Raw genomic sequence first — 16416 nt, 5'->3', positions numbered from 1 at the left:
CAAAGCTGCACTTCTGTATGCCGTATATCCATTTCAAAAATACAAATTTACACACTACTGTACGCAAGTTATTGATTGAAAGAGACTGGATAGGATTCACAGTTACACTTTTACTAGTGGTCTGACAACAAAAAAATTTTACAATATTATTGTGACATAGAAAAGAAAAAGAAATAGGGGCACAAAGGCAAAAATACTGCAGGAAAGACCCTTTAGGCAGAACTTTGCTTTTGCATGCAGCACTGTATATATACAACTAGATCAACCATTTTGCTTTTAATGACTTATATGGTGAACTAATGACTAGATGTTTTGAGGGGTAAGACTATTGCCCAGAGAATTATTTAAAGGCACACTATGCAGTTTCCGTTTTTCACAAACAGCGACCCCTAGAGTCGCTGTGGAGTACTTGAATTTAACGTTACTGTTGTAAATACCACTCACGCAGAGCCGGCTCTGCACTCTTCCGACCGTGCTTTTTCCGTTTTCTTCGTCGACTCTGCCATGATTCACGTCTGAAATGCGTGCTAGTGTCTTCCATAAAGGCTGCTTCATTTGTTGTTGATGTATGTGGCCCGCCGCTTTGCTATCGGGATGATTCGCCCTACTACGAGTTAGTTTACCATCGAAATTATTTCGAAGCTGTTATATATTGCATAGTGTGCCTTTAATACATTTTGAGCAACATGGCATTAGCAACTGATAATGTAGGAAACCGCAGACACTTGTACATAATCAATTGCATGAATTTACCAAAGCAATCGCAACTTGTTCAAAAGAATGAGAAACTGCTTTTATGATGTGCACAAGTGACTAGATGATGTGGAGGTTGAACAAGTAGTTTTGAGAATTACATTTCTGATCTGAGAAATGCACCAAAGCGACTGAGAAAAACTGTAAAATGGTGTTCATTTGTTTATAGTCTCAACGCTGTCATTTGCTGTTAGGTCAAACCTCCCTAAATGAGAAACCCCAGAAAAGATCCTATTTGACTATTTTTTACATTTAGTCTGTTGTAAACACATTTCTATACAGGGTACCACCACACCCTGCTGTTTTTATAACTGGAGTGGTAAGAGTGTTGATTTTCTTTGGCAGGGGAAACAGGCCTTGATTAAACAGAGGCTAAATTTGCGTAATGTTCTTATAAAGTAGCTTATTTTAGCCCAGCTCCTTTGTTTTAAACTGAATGCAAAGTTTTTCTCAGAACAAAACTACAGCTTCTTGTCACGGATGTACCATCAACACTGGTTGAAAATAGAACGGTTGAATGATGCATTGGCATTTTTTGTGTGTGTCACTAATCCTCTTAAGGCAACAACTAAATTAAGAATAGGCTTAAGTAAATATAGAGTCCCTCATATTAACCAAAAATGATTATACAAGCAGTTTTAATTTCTTGTATAAAATGTTGTTTTACGATTTCATTTCAAATTGCTAAATATATAGGGCATTAAATACAATTAAAAGTAAAGGTCTGCCATTTAATTCACAGCTAATAAGACCCCACAATTAAATGATTTATGTGGAAAAAATAAATCAGAGACTACTGATTATTTTTAGTTTCACTTTAACTGGAAGCCCTGCTGCCAATCTAGAACTGTTTAGGAGATTAAGTCGCACTAAACATCATGCCAAATTTCTACAGCCGTCATGTTTGCGATTCCCATGTGGTCACAACTACAACCTTCTCTTTGGTCCCTCCACCCTATTTCCTGCCCTCTTTCAGGAATTCCAACCAGCGCTCGTTTTTCTTGGGAAGACTGATCTGAGTCAGGCATTGGAGCAGGAACGAGATGTCTGCTTAAGAGACCTCAAAAACAAAACTGGCTTCCTTTTGAAAAAACAGATGGGGAAATTCAATCATTCAATGAGTGGAGCCTTCCTTTTCACTCCAAACACTTTCTTCCTATTCCACTGCTGAAGGGGAAAAAACTTATTCAAATAGATTGTTATGTAAAGTTACACTCGGGTTGTGACAAAAATAGCATGGAGTACTCCAAGTTCTTTAACTGCACTCATTGCAACTTTTTTAACCAAGCTTTTTTCACAGCAAGATTGGTGTATAAGTCCATTTTGGTTTGGTTGATTTAATGTGAAGTCCTGTAAGTAAAATGTACTAAAATACTAATAAATATCCATACCTTTTTGATCATTTTCAAGGTGAAAATATATTTTCACATCATTAATAATATACTTGTTTTTAGTCAGTATTACATTTTCTTAGGTTCAAAATGTTTGGTCAAAATATGTTTTTTTTTTCTTTTTTTTTTTTTATAAATGACCCAGTCATGAGTCTAAAAGGAGTCCACTGTGTTTAACAGTGTTCTTGTTACATGAAGTATATGCCACACTGATTTTGAATGGGTGGGTGTTTTGAAAAAATTTCTTCACTGCTTTTTTCAAAAGAATAATTGTTTATTATTAGGGAAAAACCACCATCTAGACATTTTGATTTTGATGTTTTATTCAAAAATCATATTTAAGTCATTGTATGAATTTTATTTCTAAGGCATCTTGAATAATAAAACAATATACTTTTATACCAAGTAAGCAACTTTCAGTTTCAACTCAACATGCATTACGTGTGTGTCTGTGTGTGAAAGAGCTGTTTAATGATAATTACTGCAGTGAATTCAAACATAGTCTACTGAGTTCCCACAGCAGCCCCTCGGCCCTCTGGGAACTATCTGCACTAAATGGGTCATATACAGTCTGTTTATTTCTTTTCCTGCTGAGCTGTGCCTTTTCCCAGGTCTGCTCCCATTAGATTGCTGTAGTAAATCACACCAATTTTTGTGACATGTCAATGCAACTGAAGTGTTAAGCTATTTCAGACTCGGCTAAAGATATAAATATTTTATTCGTCACTCTTTGTTTTATTTAAGCCCTTTACTTTGTTTTCTTATCTTATTTTGTATTCACTGCCCACACTGGCAGCAATATGTCCTTGTGAGGAACAGAGACTGAATAGACCATGAATGGAATCATGTAGTGTGACCAAAAAAAAATTTATTTTAATAATTCTTCCACCTTTCGAACTCCAGTTACAGTTTAATCTGTCGGTTCAGTGATTAAAAGGCTTTAAGCTCCATCGACTCTATACACTAAAACAAATTATGATAAATTTATGGTTAAAAAAACGGCAGCCTTAGCCTAGTTGCCAGAAAAAAAAAATTTAATTACATGATGAATTAAAGCTCATCACAAGCAACTTTTCCAAGCTGAGAAGGTCAATACAAATATATAGAAGGTGCTAAGTGTCATTCACACAAACACTAAACACCATCATGGTAACACACATGACATAAAAAAATGCAATAAACATTAATTTAACATTAGATGTAATAACTGATTTAAAAAAACAAAGAAACGAGTTATTTCAACAAAAATACATCAAATGTCATACATCAAGTCACGCACGTGTCGATTTACGTTTTTTCACTGTAAATTATACAATGACTTGTTCTTCTTTACTTCCAAAAACTGTACAATTTAATGGTATTTTACTGTAAAAATACATTTCATTAAATGTACGGCTAGATCTATCACAGTCATTCACCATATATAGTACGGAAACCTTCTGTTAACCAATTAACAGTTTTTCACCATAGCATTTTACCGCAGTCTTTTACTGTTAAAATCACGATAGTTTTTTAGTGTACAACATAACAATGTTATGTAATTTATCCTAAAGATAGAACAAAATAAGCATTATTATATAGGCTACTAAAAAGTCTAATAAGCATATCCAGACATCAGTATGCCAGACATCAATAAAAGACACAATTGTTGAGTGTGATTTCATAGTGAAATTACAGCTCTTTTTCCATCTCAGCTTAGTGTGTCATCCTCCCAGTGTGCCTTCTGACAGGCCTGTGTGCTGAGCACTGTGAAAACACTCAGAGCACTAATGCAAACCACATGTCATATCTCGAAATTCCCAGAATTCCCACTATAAGGTCACTTAGCTAGTCAATTGTCCTGCAAAATCGGTCTCTCGTTCAGCATTCCCCATGCCCATTCATGCAATATACACAGTAACATCTTTGATGGATTGACGACTTGCAAGGGCCCCGCAGAAGGGGGTGCTGGTTGACCCGTGGGTTCATCCTGGCCCTCTGCGTCAGAGCTGACCAGTAACTGAACCCTCAAGTGCTAAACCACTGATTAATTCAACCAGAACAGACATTAGACCTTCCAAGGAATATGTGGAGGAGGACGGTCTTAATCCTCACATGGTTTCTGCAGTAATCTAATAATTTGGTGTTGTAACGAATATATGTGACTTTATTGAAGACTCCCTAGTTTCACAAAACATCACAGAAGTATTTATGCCATTACAGTTTGGTCTGTCAGAGGAGAAAGGGGAATTTCTAGGTCACTGAATCATAGTCTAAGGAACATTTTCACACAGATAATGAGACACTATGGAATAGTGTTCAGTCAAGTGGGTCAACACTATGATACATAGAAATGATGTTGAAATTTACAGGAATAGCTCTGAAGACTTATTCCAACACACTGAATAGGCTATACTGACACTATTATATTGAGAAAACGGGTTAGAATGCGGTGTGTTGAATGTGTGTTAAAGTTATAAATGTCAGTTCTGTGAATGTTGGAAGTCTGATTATAATAATTCCAGAGGTAGTCATTGATTTTAACATTAACTGGAGCTTAAACCCACAGAGCCATAAAATAGAGACCCGTTTTAAAGGATGGTTTGAGAGGGCCTTGTGTGCATATTTGTAGTCTGAGATCAACTTGGCCCATCGTCCTATGAAACTACGTAGACTGTGTCAAACAAATGTTTCTAATGAAAATCTATTTAAACCACATAAAGTAGGTTCTCTTTGCTGTTTTCAGCATATTTTAAGGTGCTCTGCATTTTTTTTTATCTTCAAATGAAGATAATGATCTGGCAGTCAGTCACATTCTTCAGTCAGAAATTCATCGCTGTTTCAAGCTAAAAACACACGTACTTGATTCATCTGATTTCTTTGGAAACATGACACACGATTATGCCATTTAAAAAAAAAATGTCCAAAATGATAATCAGAATGGTTAAAGTATAGAGTTAACGTTTTATAAGACCTGATTTCTAAAAGTTATTTTAACTTGTATAATGTATTGTAGCCAGATTGATTTAGTCACATTAAATAATATACAGTCGGCTATTTAACTTAAAAATACACAAAACCAGTTAAAGCCAAACATTTTTATATTTTATTGAATTTTAAGTCTTTGATAAACATTTAATGCTTGTCAATTAAAATATAAACTTTTTCTTGATTATTTTACTATTTCCATGTATATTCATTTGTTCAAGATTTATTTTTTGAAAAAGGTTAGAAGTAACCAGGTTACCAGTAAAGGGATATTACAACATTGTTTCTTTGCTTATGCAATCTGTCATGTCAAATCATTGCTTTGTTTTTTTTACTGTTTATGAAACCTACAGGGTAGGGCTTGTCTATCCCATGAGTCAATGCCACATCAGAATGGGAAAAAACATTGCTAAGCATTTGCAATGCTTAGTGGCCTGAAGGTAGAGGAACAGTTCACCATGAAACTTCTGTCGTCATTTACTCATTAGCGTGTCATTCCAAATTCCCATCTGACTTTAGTTCTTCAATGGAAAAACAAGGGATAAGGGATAACTTATCCAAGGGATAAGTTTACCAGAATGTTTGAGCTGCTGTCTTCCATATAGGCCTAATGAAAGTGGATGGGGACTGGGGATGTCAAGTTTAAAAAAGATAACAAAAACCATAAAAATATCATAAAAAATAGAATACTATTGGTACACCGAAGTCATATGATAGCTTTATGTTAAGTTGCTGTTGACTAAAACTTGTGTTTGACCTCCCTGGTCACCATTTACTTTCACTGTATGTAAAAGAGCAGCGTGGACATTATACTAAATAATATGTTTTGTGTTTAACAGAAGACAAATGACATAAGAGTTTCAAAAGTCATACGATTAAAAAAAAAAAAAGATTTAAAATCGTTTTGAAGCTTTTACGAGTGAACTGTCCCTTTAATTGCAATAAATAACTGACTGAGGAAACGGTCAGTTGTAAATGACAAAACTTCCTGTATAACAACTTTGAACAGATATTTTACCGTACAGCGGTGCAAAACCTCACTTTAGGGCCCCTCCTTCTGACAAAAAATGTCATCATTCACGAGCATGATGAGCGCACGCCCCCGTCCCGTCCCTGCCCTTCTGCAGCTCGTCACCCTCAGCTTCAGCTTCAGCGAACTTAAGAGGTTTATAGCAACCCTACCGAGAACGCGCACAGAGAGCAGCTTATCCACTAACACCTCGGAATAACCTATCAGTACCAGAACAAACGAGGGTTTCAACGTAAATATCAAAGGCAAGTACAGATACTTTCACATTAAGTTTTGAATATTGTCATTTAAATATCAACTTGTCAAACTCTACGTCAGTGCTGAGATTTACAGTGTCAGGATGTATCAGGTTATGAATACTTGTTCGAATCTGATACATTGCCATTTCATTTGTAGGCTACTATATAGGCCTATCTATATCTATATAAACTCATTAACACTGTAAGGTTTGCTTCCTTAAATGTTTAAGGACATTTTTTATTTAATTTCTGATGACCGAACTGAAAACTCTCAAAACTCATAAATTCAAGTAGACATGACAGACATTATTGTAATGGATGTAAGCACACATATTATTACATAGTGATGAAAACACTGTTCACAGGGTGTTTAAGGTCAATTTCAGTAGGCCTATATCTAAAACTGGCTTTTTCATTGCACAAATCAGGGTCTTGGTGACTGTAAAAGCCCTTAATTATAATACTTAAACAAGGTTTTAGTCATTCACATCCACATCTCATCTAGCTATATATATATATATATATAAAACTGATAAATAACCAACACCATGGTGGGTGTGGACTGAAGTCTCAGCTATGTTAAAGCAATGACACCATGTGGTTTACTAGGGAAATCCGGGAATTGGCTGCTCTCAAGGACTAACAGTGTTTAGCCATTACATAATGGTGAGTTAGTGTAACTGGTTCAAGTGATTTTCTGAAGGTCACGAGGACAGATGTCGTTTAAGAGATGTACATTAGGTGATGCTTCTGCTCACCATTGACAGAACACACAGCTTTTAAACATTCAATATATATTTTTGTCTTTCTTTTAACAAACATGTTTTCGCAGTTGCGTCACACACCAGTAAATCTCAGCAACAAGCTGTGAATAGTCTAAATGGTAAAAACATATGGCTCTCATAGAGAAACAATAACAGAAATGTGCTTGTTTTAATGCCTGCGGTGCCAGTAATGGCGTAATTAAATTATGTCTGCTAGCAAAAATAACCACTTTGATTCTGTCTTTTCCCTTACACACACACACACACACACACACACACACACACACAGTATATTTATACTTACTCCAAGTAAATAATAATACTGTGCAATTAGTCTGTTGTATTCAGTGATTTCCAAAAGTTATGCAATCTTCACACAACATTTATATGTTGAATACAATAGTATATGTCAGTGTGGATGTAATTTACAGTAATAGCTAGAGTTCAAAGGGGAATAAAAACTAGGGATTTCTAATCTCGTTCTCTACTGCCAATAATGTTCTGGGGCAGTCAAAATTATACTCATAAAGGCATGCATGCACACAATGTATTTGCTATTTTAGCTTACAAAAAATCAAACAAATCCCTGCAACACGTTTTGGAAGAAGTGCTATTTCTGAGGGTTTGTAATTCATAGGTAAGTAGCTGCAAAGACTAGAGAGAAAAAATATAAATCACCGGGAGAAGAAAAACAGCTGTTTTCTTTTTTTGTTCAAATTGCACAATAAATAAATTCTCTCTCTCTCTCTCTCTCTCTCTCTCTCTCTCTCTCTCTCTCTCTCTCTCTCTCTCTCTCTCTCTCTCTCTCTCTCTCTCTCTCTCTCTCTCTCTCTCTCTCTCTCTCTCTCTCTCTCTCTGTGTGTGTGGGTGTGTATTTGTATTTTTAATTCTACAACACACTCTTGATTTTCACAGGTTGTAAATCTTTCTTCTCCTTTTTTGTTCCTCAGATCTGCTGTTGTGATGATAAATTCCAGGAGCTGCTGAAGAGTTTACATAAGACAGAAAGGACGTCGCTTCCAGTTGCCATTTTGGGATTTAAAAGTGAAATAAAGGTGACCGACCAATCAAAACGTATGAAAGAGCTAATATCAGACTGAGGACTAGGTTCCTCTTCATTTCTGCTACAAATACAGACGTTTCACACCGAATACTGGGAAACAGAATGCCAGCCAAGACACCCATGTACTTAAAGACATCTACACCAAAGCGAGGCAAGAAGTTGAAAATACGGGACGTTCTTTCAGGCGACATGATAAGCCCGCCGCTGGGTGATGTGCGTCACAGTGCTCATGTCGGGCCTGAGGGAGAGGGGGGGATGTTTGGCGATGTGGGATTCTTACAAGGCAAACTTGACATGCTTCCTGCCCTCAGTCAACCGCCCAACTCTCGTTCTCACAGCATGGACAGAAGAATGGATGAGATCTGCGATGTGAACAGCAAGAGCCACACTTACCATCGCAGTCATAATTATCATCACAACTCTCTCCTCAAAACCACAATCTCCATGCCGGTGTTTATCGCGCCGGTGCAGCCTCCACCCAAACCCCCCCGTCTGCATTTAGACGAGCAGTCGACTCCTGTTCATCAGCATCACAGTGCACAGCAGCAGCGCTCCATGTCTGTGTGTGAGGAAGGGATTGGGAAGTGCCGTGACCCCACTCTCTCCGCCTCGATCCCAGTCCTGCCACACCTGGTGCCTTCCACGGGCTACTTATCCGAGGCTTCCTCGGACGACTCCATGTCGGAAGGCTGTGGTCCGCTGGATCCAAAACGAGGCTTGAGTCTGGACTCTGATGCAGGGCTCAGTAATGAGGACCTGCGGAGCGAACACTGTGAGTCTCCGGCTATCTCACCCAGTATGTCACGCTCAGAGTCCCTAATGGGTTTGGACCTGGACCTGGGACCATCCATTTTGGATGATGTTCTTAGCATCATGGACCGTTATAAGACTGTGGAGGAGAGACATGAGATATGAGGGGATTCACTTCAGATACTATGATATAAGTGTCAGCTCACCCATGCCATCTTATTATGCCTGTTTCAGAGGACAATGGAAGAATTGGGATTAAAGAGCAATAGCTGGTTGTGCCACAGATGCTGCAGAGTTATGGCACTTTTTTAACCACATGTAATTATCACAAATAGGCAATAATTGTGAAAACTCTGTGATGCTGTCATTTTTAAAAATACAATGATCAATCGATCAATTCATTTCCATTAGGTGATCAGGTCATTACACAACAGTGTTAATAGATAACATTGCAAGAGCAGTGTTTTCCTGGGTTTTGGTCATTCTGACCTATCTGGAGATGTAAAAAATTCAAGAACTTACAATTTGTTCATTTTTTATATTTGCTGTTACTTATTAAGCTACGTTTAGCAGGGAATGGCTAGATAGTACATTTTTCTTGTCAAAAAAGTTTCATTAAGTTTTGAGGAAGGTATCATTTTTAGGCAAAGTAGGAGCATATTATCAACGAATGGCCCAAAATGCATGTTTGATTTACTTCCATATGAGTAAACATGTTATGCAGATAAAACATTGTATTCTGTCTAGCCTGAGATCTAAAATACTTCTTTTCCCTGCCTATGAGTACAAAGGAAATCACTTTGTAAAGGTTTATCTTTGTTGGGATATAATGTATAAAGTATATTTTATTGCATTGTAATATATTAAATAAAAATGTTCATGTAAATAAAATATATATATTATAAATATATGCCTCTGGTGTTTAAAAAAAAACTTTCTTTCTTTCATTTTATCTTTTCATGTATTTATTATTGTATTAATGTTTATTATATACTCTATGGTCAAAATATTAATTATTTAATGAAATTTTTTATATATATTTTGTATTTATTATAATACATTTATTTATTAAATTATTATTATTTTATTTTGTATTATTTACACTAAACTCTTTAAAATAATTGATGCTAGTAAAGTACAACTTTTCTTTTTTTTTTTTTCCTTTTTTTTTTATTATTATCATTATTTTTTTATTTTTTTTATTGCAGTCGGGCAGAATATTATTTTTCTAGTGAAAATTTATTCCGGACTCTTTTTTGATTATTTAGGTCTAACCCCATGCTTCTAGATGTACTTCCGCCACAAAAGTTGAATTGACATGCGTATCATCCAATGAGATGAGAGTCTGGGGGAGGGTTTTCAAGCTAACAACCAATCACAGAAGCAAAATACCTTACGTATTTTAATTGCGACAGCTTTTCGTGCTGCTAGGAACGCCCGTATAACTCGATAGTAGTCATTTGTGTAATATACGCGTGACAGTTATATATAGACTTATTATTGTGTGAAATTAAAGAAAACTGACTACAAGAAGTGGTATAGTGCTGTAAAGCTACCAGCTATCATGAAGTGAGTAAAACCGTCAAATTAATATTTGGACTAATAACCCAGTGTTTATTTACCAGAAGTTTTCTGCCCTTAATTTCCCTTTAGGTTGAATATCGACGGGCTATTAGTCTATTTTCCGTATGACTACATTTATCCCGAACAATACTCGTACATGCTTGAGCTGAAGAGGACGCTGGATGCAAAGGTAGCCTATATTATAATCCATTCATCCATTGAGCCAGTTTCGTCTTATATAATATACAGTAACATTATGGGTAATTTACATGACATTTCATGCAATGTTACATGCTATACTTAATGTAAAATAAAAATCTTAAAGATAAAACATTTAAACTGCTTTTTCTTTTACTTTATACAGAACTATTTCTATTCGAATTATTATTAACAATTGTTTTTTTTGGTAATCTTATATTAATTGAGAGACTACATGGCAAATTTGTTCATTTTACATTTGTCTCACAACAGGCGTTTAAAAGTCAAAAGTCTTTCAAAAACTTAGATATGTATAATATGTGTATATATCTATAATTGTTTCTCCCTTCTATTATGTGTGCAAAGGGTCATGGAGTTCTCGAGATGCCCTCAGGAACAGGAAAAACTATTTCTCTTCTTTCCCTCATCGTTGCTTACCAGAAGGCGAGTGATTTCTGAATGACTGTGTTATACAATCGGAAACTTCACTATATGATAACTCTGCACATATCTTAATTTATATTTTCACCTCTTGCAGGCTTACCCTTTAGAAGTCACCAAGCTTGTCTACTGCTCTCGCACTGTGCCAGAGATAGAAAAGGTATTCAATAACTGACATTATTTACATGTTTATAACCCATTGCATAAAAACTCACGCTATCAGTTAATCAAGTATGACTTTTCTGCATCCTCTCTTCTCCTGTCAGGTTGTGGAAGAGCTAAGGAAACTAATGGACTATTATACAAAGCAAACAGGAGCAAAAAACGACTTCCTCGCACTGGCACTTTCTTCACGGAAAAACCTGTGCATTCATCCTGAGGTAGAGGCTGCTAAATGAGCTTCAGTAAAATTTGTGTGCAGGTGAACTCATTAAGCGGAAGTGAATGTGTGATTACAGGTGAGCTCTCTGCGTTTTGGAAAAGAAGTAGATGGAAAGTGTCACAGTCTGACAGCTTCGTATATTCGAGCGCAGCATCACAGTAACCCGAGTCAACCTGTCTGCCAGTTCTATGAGGTATGAAGCATTTCTCAAGTGTATGCTGTAGCATTTGGCCTCTTTATTTATTTTTTACTTTACAATCCTAAACCACAGTTTGTGTCACATGAGTCACTCAGTTTTTGGTCAGTCCCTGTATGCAGGGAATTACAGTATATTTTATTGTATTCTAATGTATGAAATAAATAAGTCCATGTAAATAAAATGTTACATGATTTTTTTTTTAAATAAAAAATATATATAATTTTAATGTTTTGAAATAATAAATATTTATTATTATAATTATTTAAAAATATTTGTTTCCAAATTGTAATTTGAACTGTATAGTCTTTAATTACTTTTATATCTAATAAAATAACACTAATAAAATTGAATACCTGTATGCAGGAATTTGATTCAGTTGGCAGACAAGTGCCCATTTCCCCTGGTATATATAACTTGGATGATCTGAAGGACTTAGGGCGTAGAAAGGGCTGGTGTCCGTACTTCCTGGCACGTTACGCAGTGAGTACTTTGCTAGATTTAGTATGATATTTTTTTATGCATGCAATTGATTGTTGTTGCTTTCATATGTTTCCTCATTCAGATTCTTCACGCAAACATAGTAGTATACAGCTACCATTACTTGCTAGATCCAAAAATTGCAGACGTGGTCTCAAAAGAGCTCGCAAAGAAATCTGTAGTCGTGTTCGACGAGGCTCACAACATCGGTGAGTAGCAAATTGCAGTGCTTGTCACTGTCATCCATATCATGCAGACAGATCATGGTTATTTAAGCTGATGTTGTTCCCTCTAGATAATGTGTGCATTGACTCCATGAGCGTCAACATCACCAGGAGGACGCTGGATCGCTGCCAGACTAATGTGGAAACCCTGCAAAACACCATTAGCAAGTGTGACAAAATAGTGCGAGAGTGAATTAACGAGTGTCTTATTTATTATTACATGGGTAATGTCTTAAATTCCCTGCATTCTGCTTGTTCTTTTAAAGAATTAAGGAAACAGATGCTGCCAAACTTCGAGAAGAATACAGGAGATTAGTTGAGGGTCTTAAAGAAGCAAATGTTGCCCGAGAGACTGACATCTATCTGTCCAATCCAGTTTTGCCTGATGAAATCCTCCAAGGTCAATTTTTATCATTTACAACGACACACTAAGTATTTGGAAACACTTAAAAAGATGCCTGTCATTGAATTAGATACAATATATCCAACCAATTAGCATCTGCGAACAAATTTCATATTTTGATGATGACTTTTAACCAACTGGTCCCATAGTTTTAGTTAGATACTTTTTGTCTTGATTTTGAATTATAAAAATACAATATCTATCCTATCAAATGAAACGTAACAGACTTCTTTTTGTGAAATGTTTTGCTTCAAATTTTTGATTTATAAAGTAAAGACATTCATACATTTTTAAGTGTGGCTTCAGTGTCCAGATATGTTTGACACATGCGACTCTCACTACAGAGGCTGTTCCTGGCAGCATCCGCACTGCAGAGCACTTTGTAGGCTTTATGAAGCGCTTCCTCGAGTACCTGAAGGCACGTTTGCGGATCCATCATGTGGTGCAGGAGAGTGCTCCTCAGTTCCTCAAAGACATCTTCGAGAAGGTCTGCATTGACCGCAAACCCCTGAGGTGAGAAAAATAAACAGTCAGTTTCTTCTGCCACCCCGTACTGGAAATAGTACTGATGGTCATTATTAAGTAACGAAGCCACATATTCACCCCAGCCTAAATGTATATTTAATCCACTTCCAGATTTTGTGCCGAGAGGCTGCGCTCACTGCTGAGGACGCTGGAGATTGCAGACATCGCTGACTTCTCAGCCATTACCCTGATCTCACACTTTGCCACACTTGTCAGCACCTACAGCAAAGGTAAGAAAGCCTCATCCTGCCCTCTTGTTTACCCTTGTTCTGCAACTTTACATGGAAATCCAGTCACTCCAATTGGAATCCATGTGATCAGGAATTTAGCAGAACATTTAGCAGATTTTGCAGCGTTTAAGTTAACCAACAGAAAGCTGCTCTACTAATGTTTTCCTTCAAAAGTGAGTTCTTATGAGTAATAATTCTTTTTTAGGCTTCACCATCATCATTGAACCCTTTGAAGATAAAACGCCAACAATAGCGAATCCTGTTCTTCACTTCAGGTGCATTCATTCTGCAATTTGTCATTTCTATTAGATGTCTATTAATTTCAGTTTATTAGCATTATCACTAACTTTTCCTTTCTCTGCAGTTGTATGGACCCCTCTATCGCCATAAAGCCAGTGTTTGGGCGTTTTCAGTCAGTTATCATCACATCAGGGGTAAGCTGTGCTCCTCAATCCATATGCCGCTATCTTTGCATGAATATTAGATTACACACACCCTACCCACTAATCTCTTCATTATAATCCCACTGTAACACTCATGCCATCTGTGCAAGACACACTTCACTTTCACCTTAAAGTATGCAGGCCAAGTGTCACTTGTCATCAAACCTCAGTAGCCTACACTTCCACATCATCCATTATTATCTTCTGAAGTTATTTATTTGAGAAACTTCACTATTCTGGCTTTTGGATTTAAGATCATTTTTAATTCTCTCTCCGAATTAGACGCTCTCTCCGCTGGACATCTACCCACGCATCCTTGATTTCCGCCCAGTGACTGTGGCTTCCTTCACCATGACACTGGCTCGAACCTGCCTGTGCCCTCTTGTAAGTTATGACTATGGCAATGCCATCAAACTGTTTGTGCAAATATTTGCATATTTAATTGAAAGTTTTGAAAGAAGATATATGAGACGGATGTCAAAGACAAGCCCCCCCTTACTTAACAATTACTTAAATACTTATAAGTTATCCTCTGGCCCCCTGTTTGAGAACCACTGCATTAAGCTGTATTAGAATTTTTTTTATCTAGACAATTCTTTTCCCATTTTTTATTTTCAGATTGTTGGTCGAGGGAATGATCAGGTAGCGATGACCTCCAAGTTTGAGACCAGAGAAGATTTTGGTAAGTTGTTTTGTGAATTTTGTTAGTGAAATTGGCTTTATTTTGTAGTGCTGTTGAAAGAGAATCATTTTATTTACTACATCCCATAGCTGTGATCCGGAACTATGGAAACTTGCTGCTGGAAATGTCCGCCGTTGTCCCTGACGGAATTGTGGCATTCTTCACAAGTTACATTTACATGGAGAACATTGTGGCCTCCTGGTATGAACAGGTATAAAGAAGCAACTTGATTCCTTCTCCGAATAATTTAAAGTGCTGTTATTATAATCATAACTGATTAACTTGCTGGATTTGTAGGGAATCCTTGAGAACATCCAAAGGAACAAGCTCATTTTCATAGAGACCCAAGATGCAGCCGAGACTAGCATGGCCCTGGAGAAGTATCAGGAGGTCAATAACCATTGGGTTTTTAATGCTCCCTAATCCTATTTCCCTTAATCGTCTTATGTAATGTTGACTTTATTTTAAGTGTCCTGTAATAATGTAATCACTTTTGTTATCTTTCACTTTCAGGCCTGTGAGAACGGCAGAGGAGCAATTCTGCTCTCCGTGGCAAGAGGGAAAGTGTCCGAGGGGATTGACTTTGGTGGATACTAGTCCCTTGATCAATTTAGCGCTGTTTGTTTTTAATCCGCAAATTCTTTAGTAAAATTGAGTTAAACCTTTTGTTGATCAGTTTTTCCTTTTAACCCCCAGTTCATCATTTTGGTCGTGCCGTTATCATGTTTGGAGTGCCGTATGTTTACACTCAGAGCCGAATCCTCAAGGTATGTAGAGCTCCTAGATCATGATTTCTAATACTGTCTGTAACTAATAAAAACCCTGACCCGTTTGCTTGAATCAGGCACGGTTGGAATACCTCAGAGAGCAGTTTCAAATCCGGGAAAATGACTTCCTGACGTTTGATGCGATGCGGCATGCGGCTCAGTGTGTGGGTAGGGTCATCCGAGGCAAAACAGACTATGGCCTGATGATCTTTGCAGATAAAGTAAGTAAACTGGTGGGAAAGTAGCATGCAAACTTTTCTTTGTCGTTTAATTGATATTTTTCCCCTCAGCGTTACGCACGAGCAGATAAGCGAGGAAAGCTGCCCCGCTGGATCCAGGAACACCTCACAGATGGAAGCCTAAATCTGACCATTGATGAGACGGTGCAGTTAGCCAAACACTTCCTGCGACAGATGGCACAGCCCTTCAGACAGGTACGGTCAAATCATGGGTGACCACGGTCATTGATTCAGTGATCTAAACCTGTCATGTTAGAAGCATCTGAAATCATGTGTATGCAAAAAGTGAGAGCGTATCGATATGTTGTCTGGGATGAGTTTGTGAGGTGCATAATTCTCATAAGAATATTTGTGTGGCAGGAGGATCAGTTGGGTTTGTCTCTGCTGACCCTGGAACAATTGCAGTCTGAGGATATGCTCCAGAAAATTGCTCAGATTGCGCATCAAGCCTGAGGTCTCTTACAGCGGAACGGAAAAAAATTGAGAAAATGTGTATATATGTATTTTTTTAAAGTGTTTTCTACAACAATCCCAGAAGCATTAATAAATGCTTTTCTTTAACCAGTGTCGTTCTGTACTGTTTGAAGTGCAACATGCTGTCTCAGAAGCAGCTGTAGAGGGCACAAACGCACACTAAATGACAACTGTAATCACCACAGTTAGAGGGAGACTACTAGAAGACACCG

The 16416-nt window shown here is 37.2% G+C and overlaps 2 protein-coding genes across 2 annotated transcripts; both read left to right on the top strand.

Annotated features, from left to right (window-relative positions):
* The first annotated feature begins 6117 nt into the window (after positions 1–6117).
* LOC307167739 (cdc42 effector protein 2) lies at positions 6118–9863 on the top strand. Its single transcript, XM_079887012.1, has 2 exons — positions 6118–6386; positions 8095–9863. Exon 2 carries the CDS (start codon positions 8310–8312, stop codon positions 9120–9122), a length of 813 nt encoding a protein of 270 aa, XP_079743138.1. The 5' UTR covers positions 6118–6386; positions 8095–8309; the 3' UTR covers positions 9123–9863.
* A 517-nt stretch (positions 9864–10380) lies between these two features.
* Positions 10381–16295, top strand: ercc2 (excision repair cross-complementation group 2). The gene is made up of 23 exons (XM_079885337.1): positions 10381–10526; positions 10611–10710; positions 11085–11162; positions 11257–11319; positions 11426–11539; positions 11618–11734; positions 12104–12220; positions 12303–12426; positions 12513–12609; positions 12708–12841; positions 13189–13357; positions 13481–13599; positions 13805–13874; positions 13964–14033; positions 14325–14426; positions 14661–14724; positions 14814–14935; positions 15022–15114; positions 15238–15310; positions 15421–15491; positions 15569–15712; positions 15782–15925; positions 16091–16295. Exons 1-23 carry the CDS (start codon positions 10522–10524, stop codon positions 16181–16183), a joined length of 2283 nt encoding a protein of 760 aa, XP_079741463.1. The 5' UTR covers positions 10381–10521; the 3' UTR covers positions 16184–16295.
* The last annotated feature ends 121 nt before the right edge of the window (positions 16296–16416 follow it).

This window comes from Squalius cephalus, assembly GCF_949319135.1.
Source record: "Squalius cephalus genome assembly, chromosome: 11".
Lineage (NCBI taxonomy): Eukaryota > Metazoa > Chordata > Actinopteri > Cypriniformes > Leuciscidae > Squalius > Squalius cephalus.
This window is presented reverse-complemented; position numbering and strand designations above follow the sequence as displayed.

Excerpts from the sequence above, each read along its gene's own strand:
- LOC307167739 (XM_079887012.1), top strand. The coding sequence starts at position 8,310 with ATGCCAGCCAAGACACCCATGTACTTAAAGACATCTACACCAAAGCGA.
- ercc2 (XM_079885337.1), top strand. Across the intron at positions 15,115-15,237 it reads CCCTGGAGAAGTATCAGGAG|GCCTGTGAGAACGGCAGAGG; the intron begins GTCAATAACCAT and ends TTTCACTTTCAG. Across the intron at positions 15,492-15,568 it reads CTCAGAGCCGAATCCTCAAG|GCACGGTTGGAATACCTCAG; the intron begins GTATGTAGAGCT and ends TGCTTGAATCAG.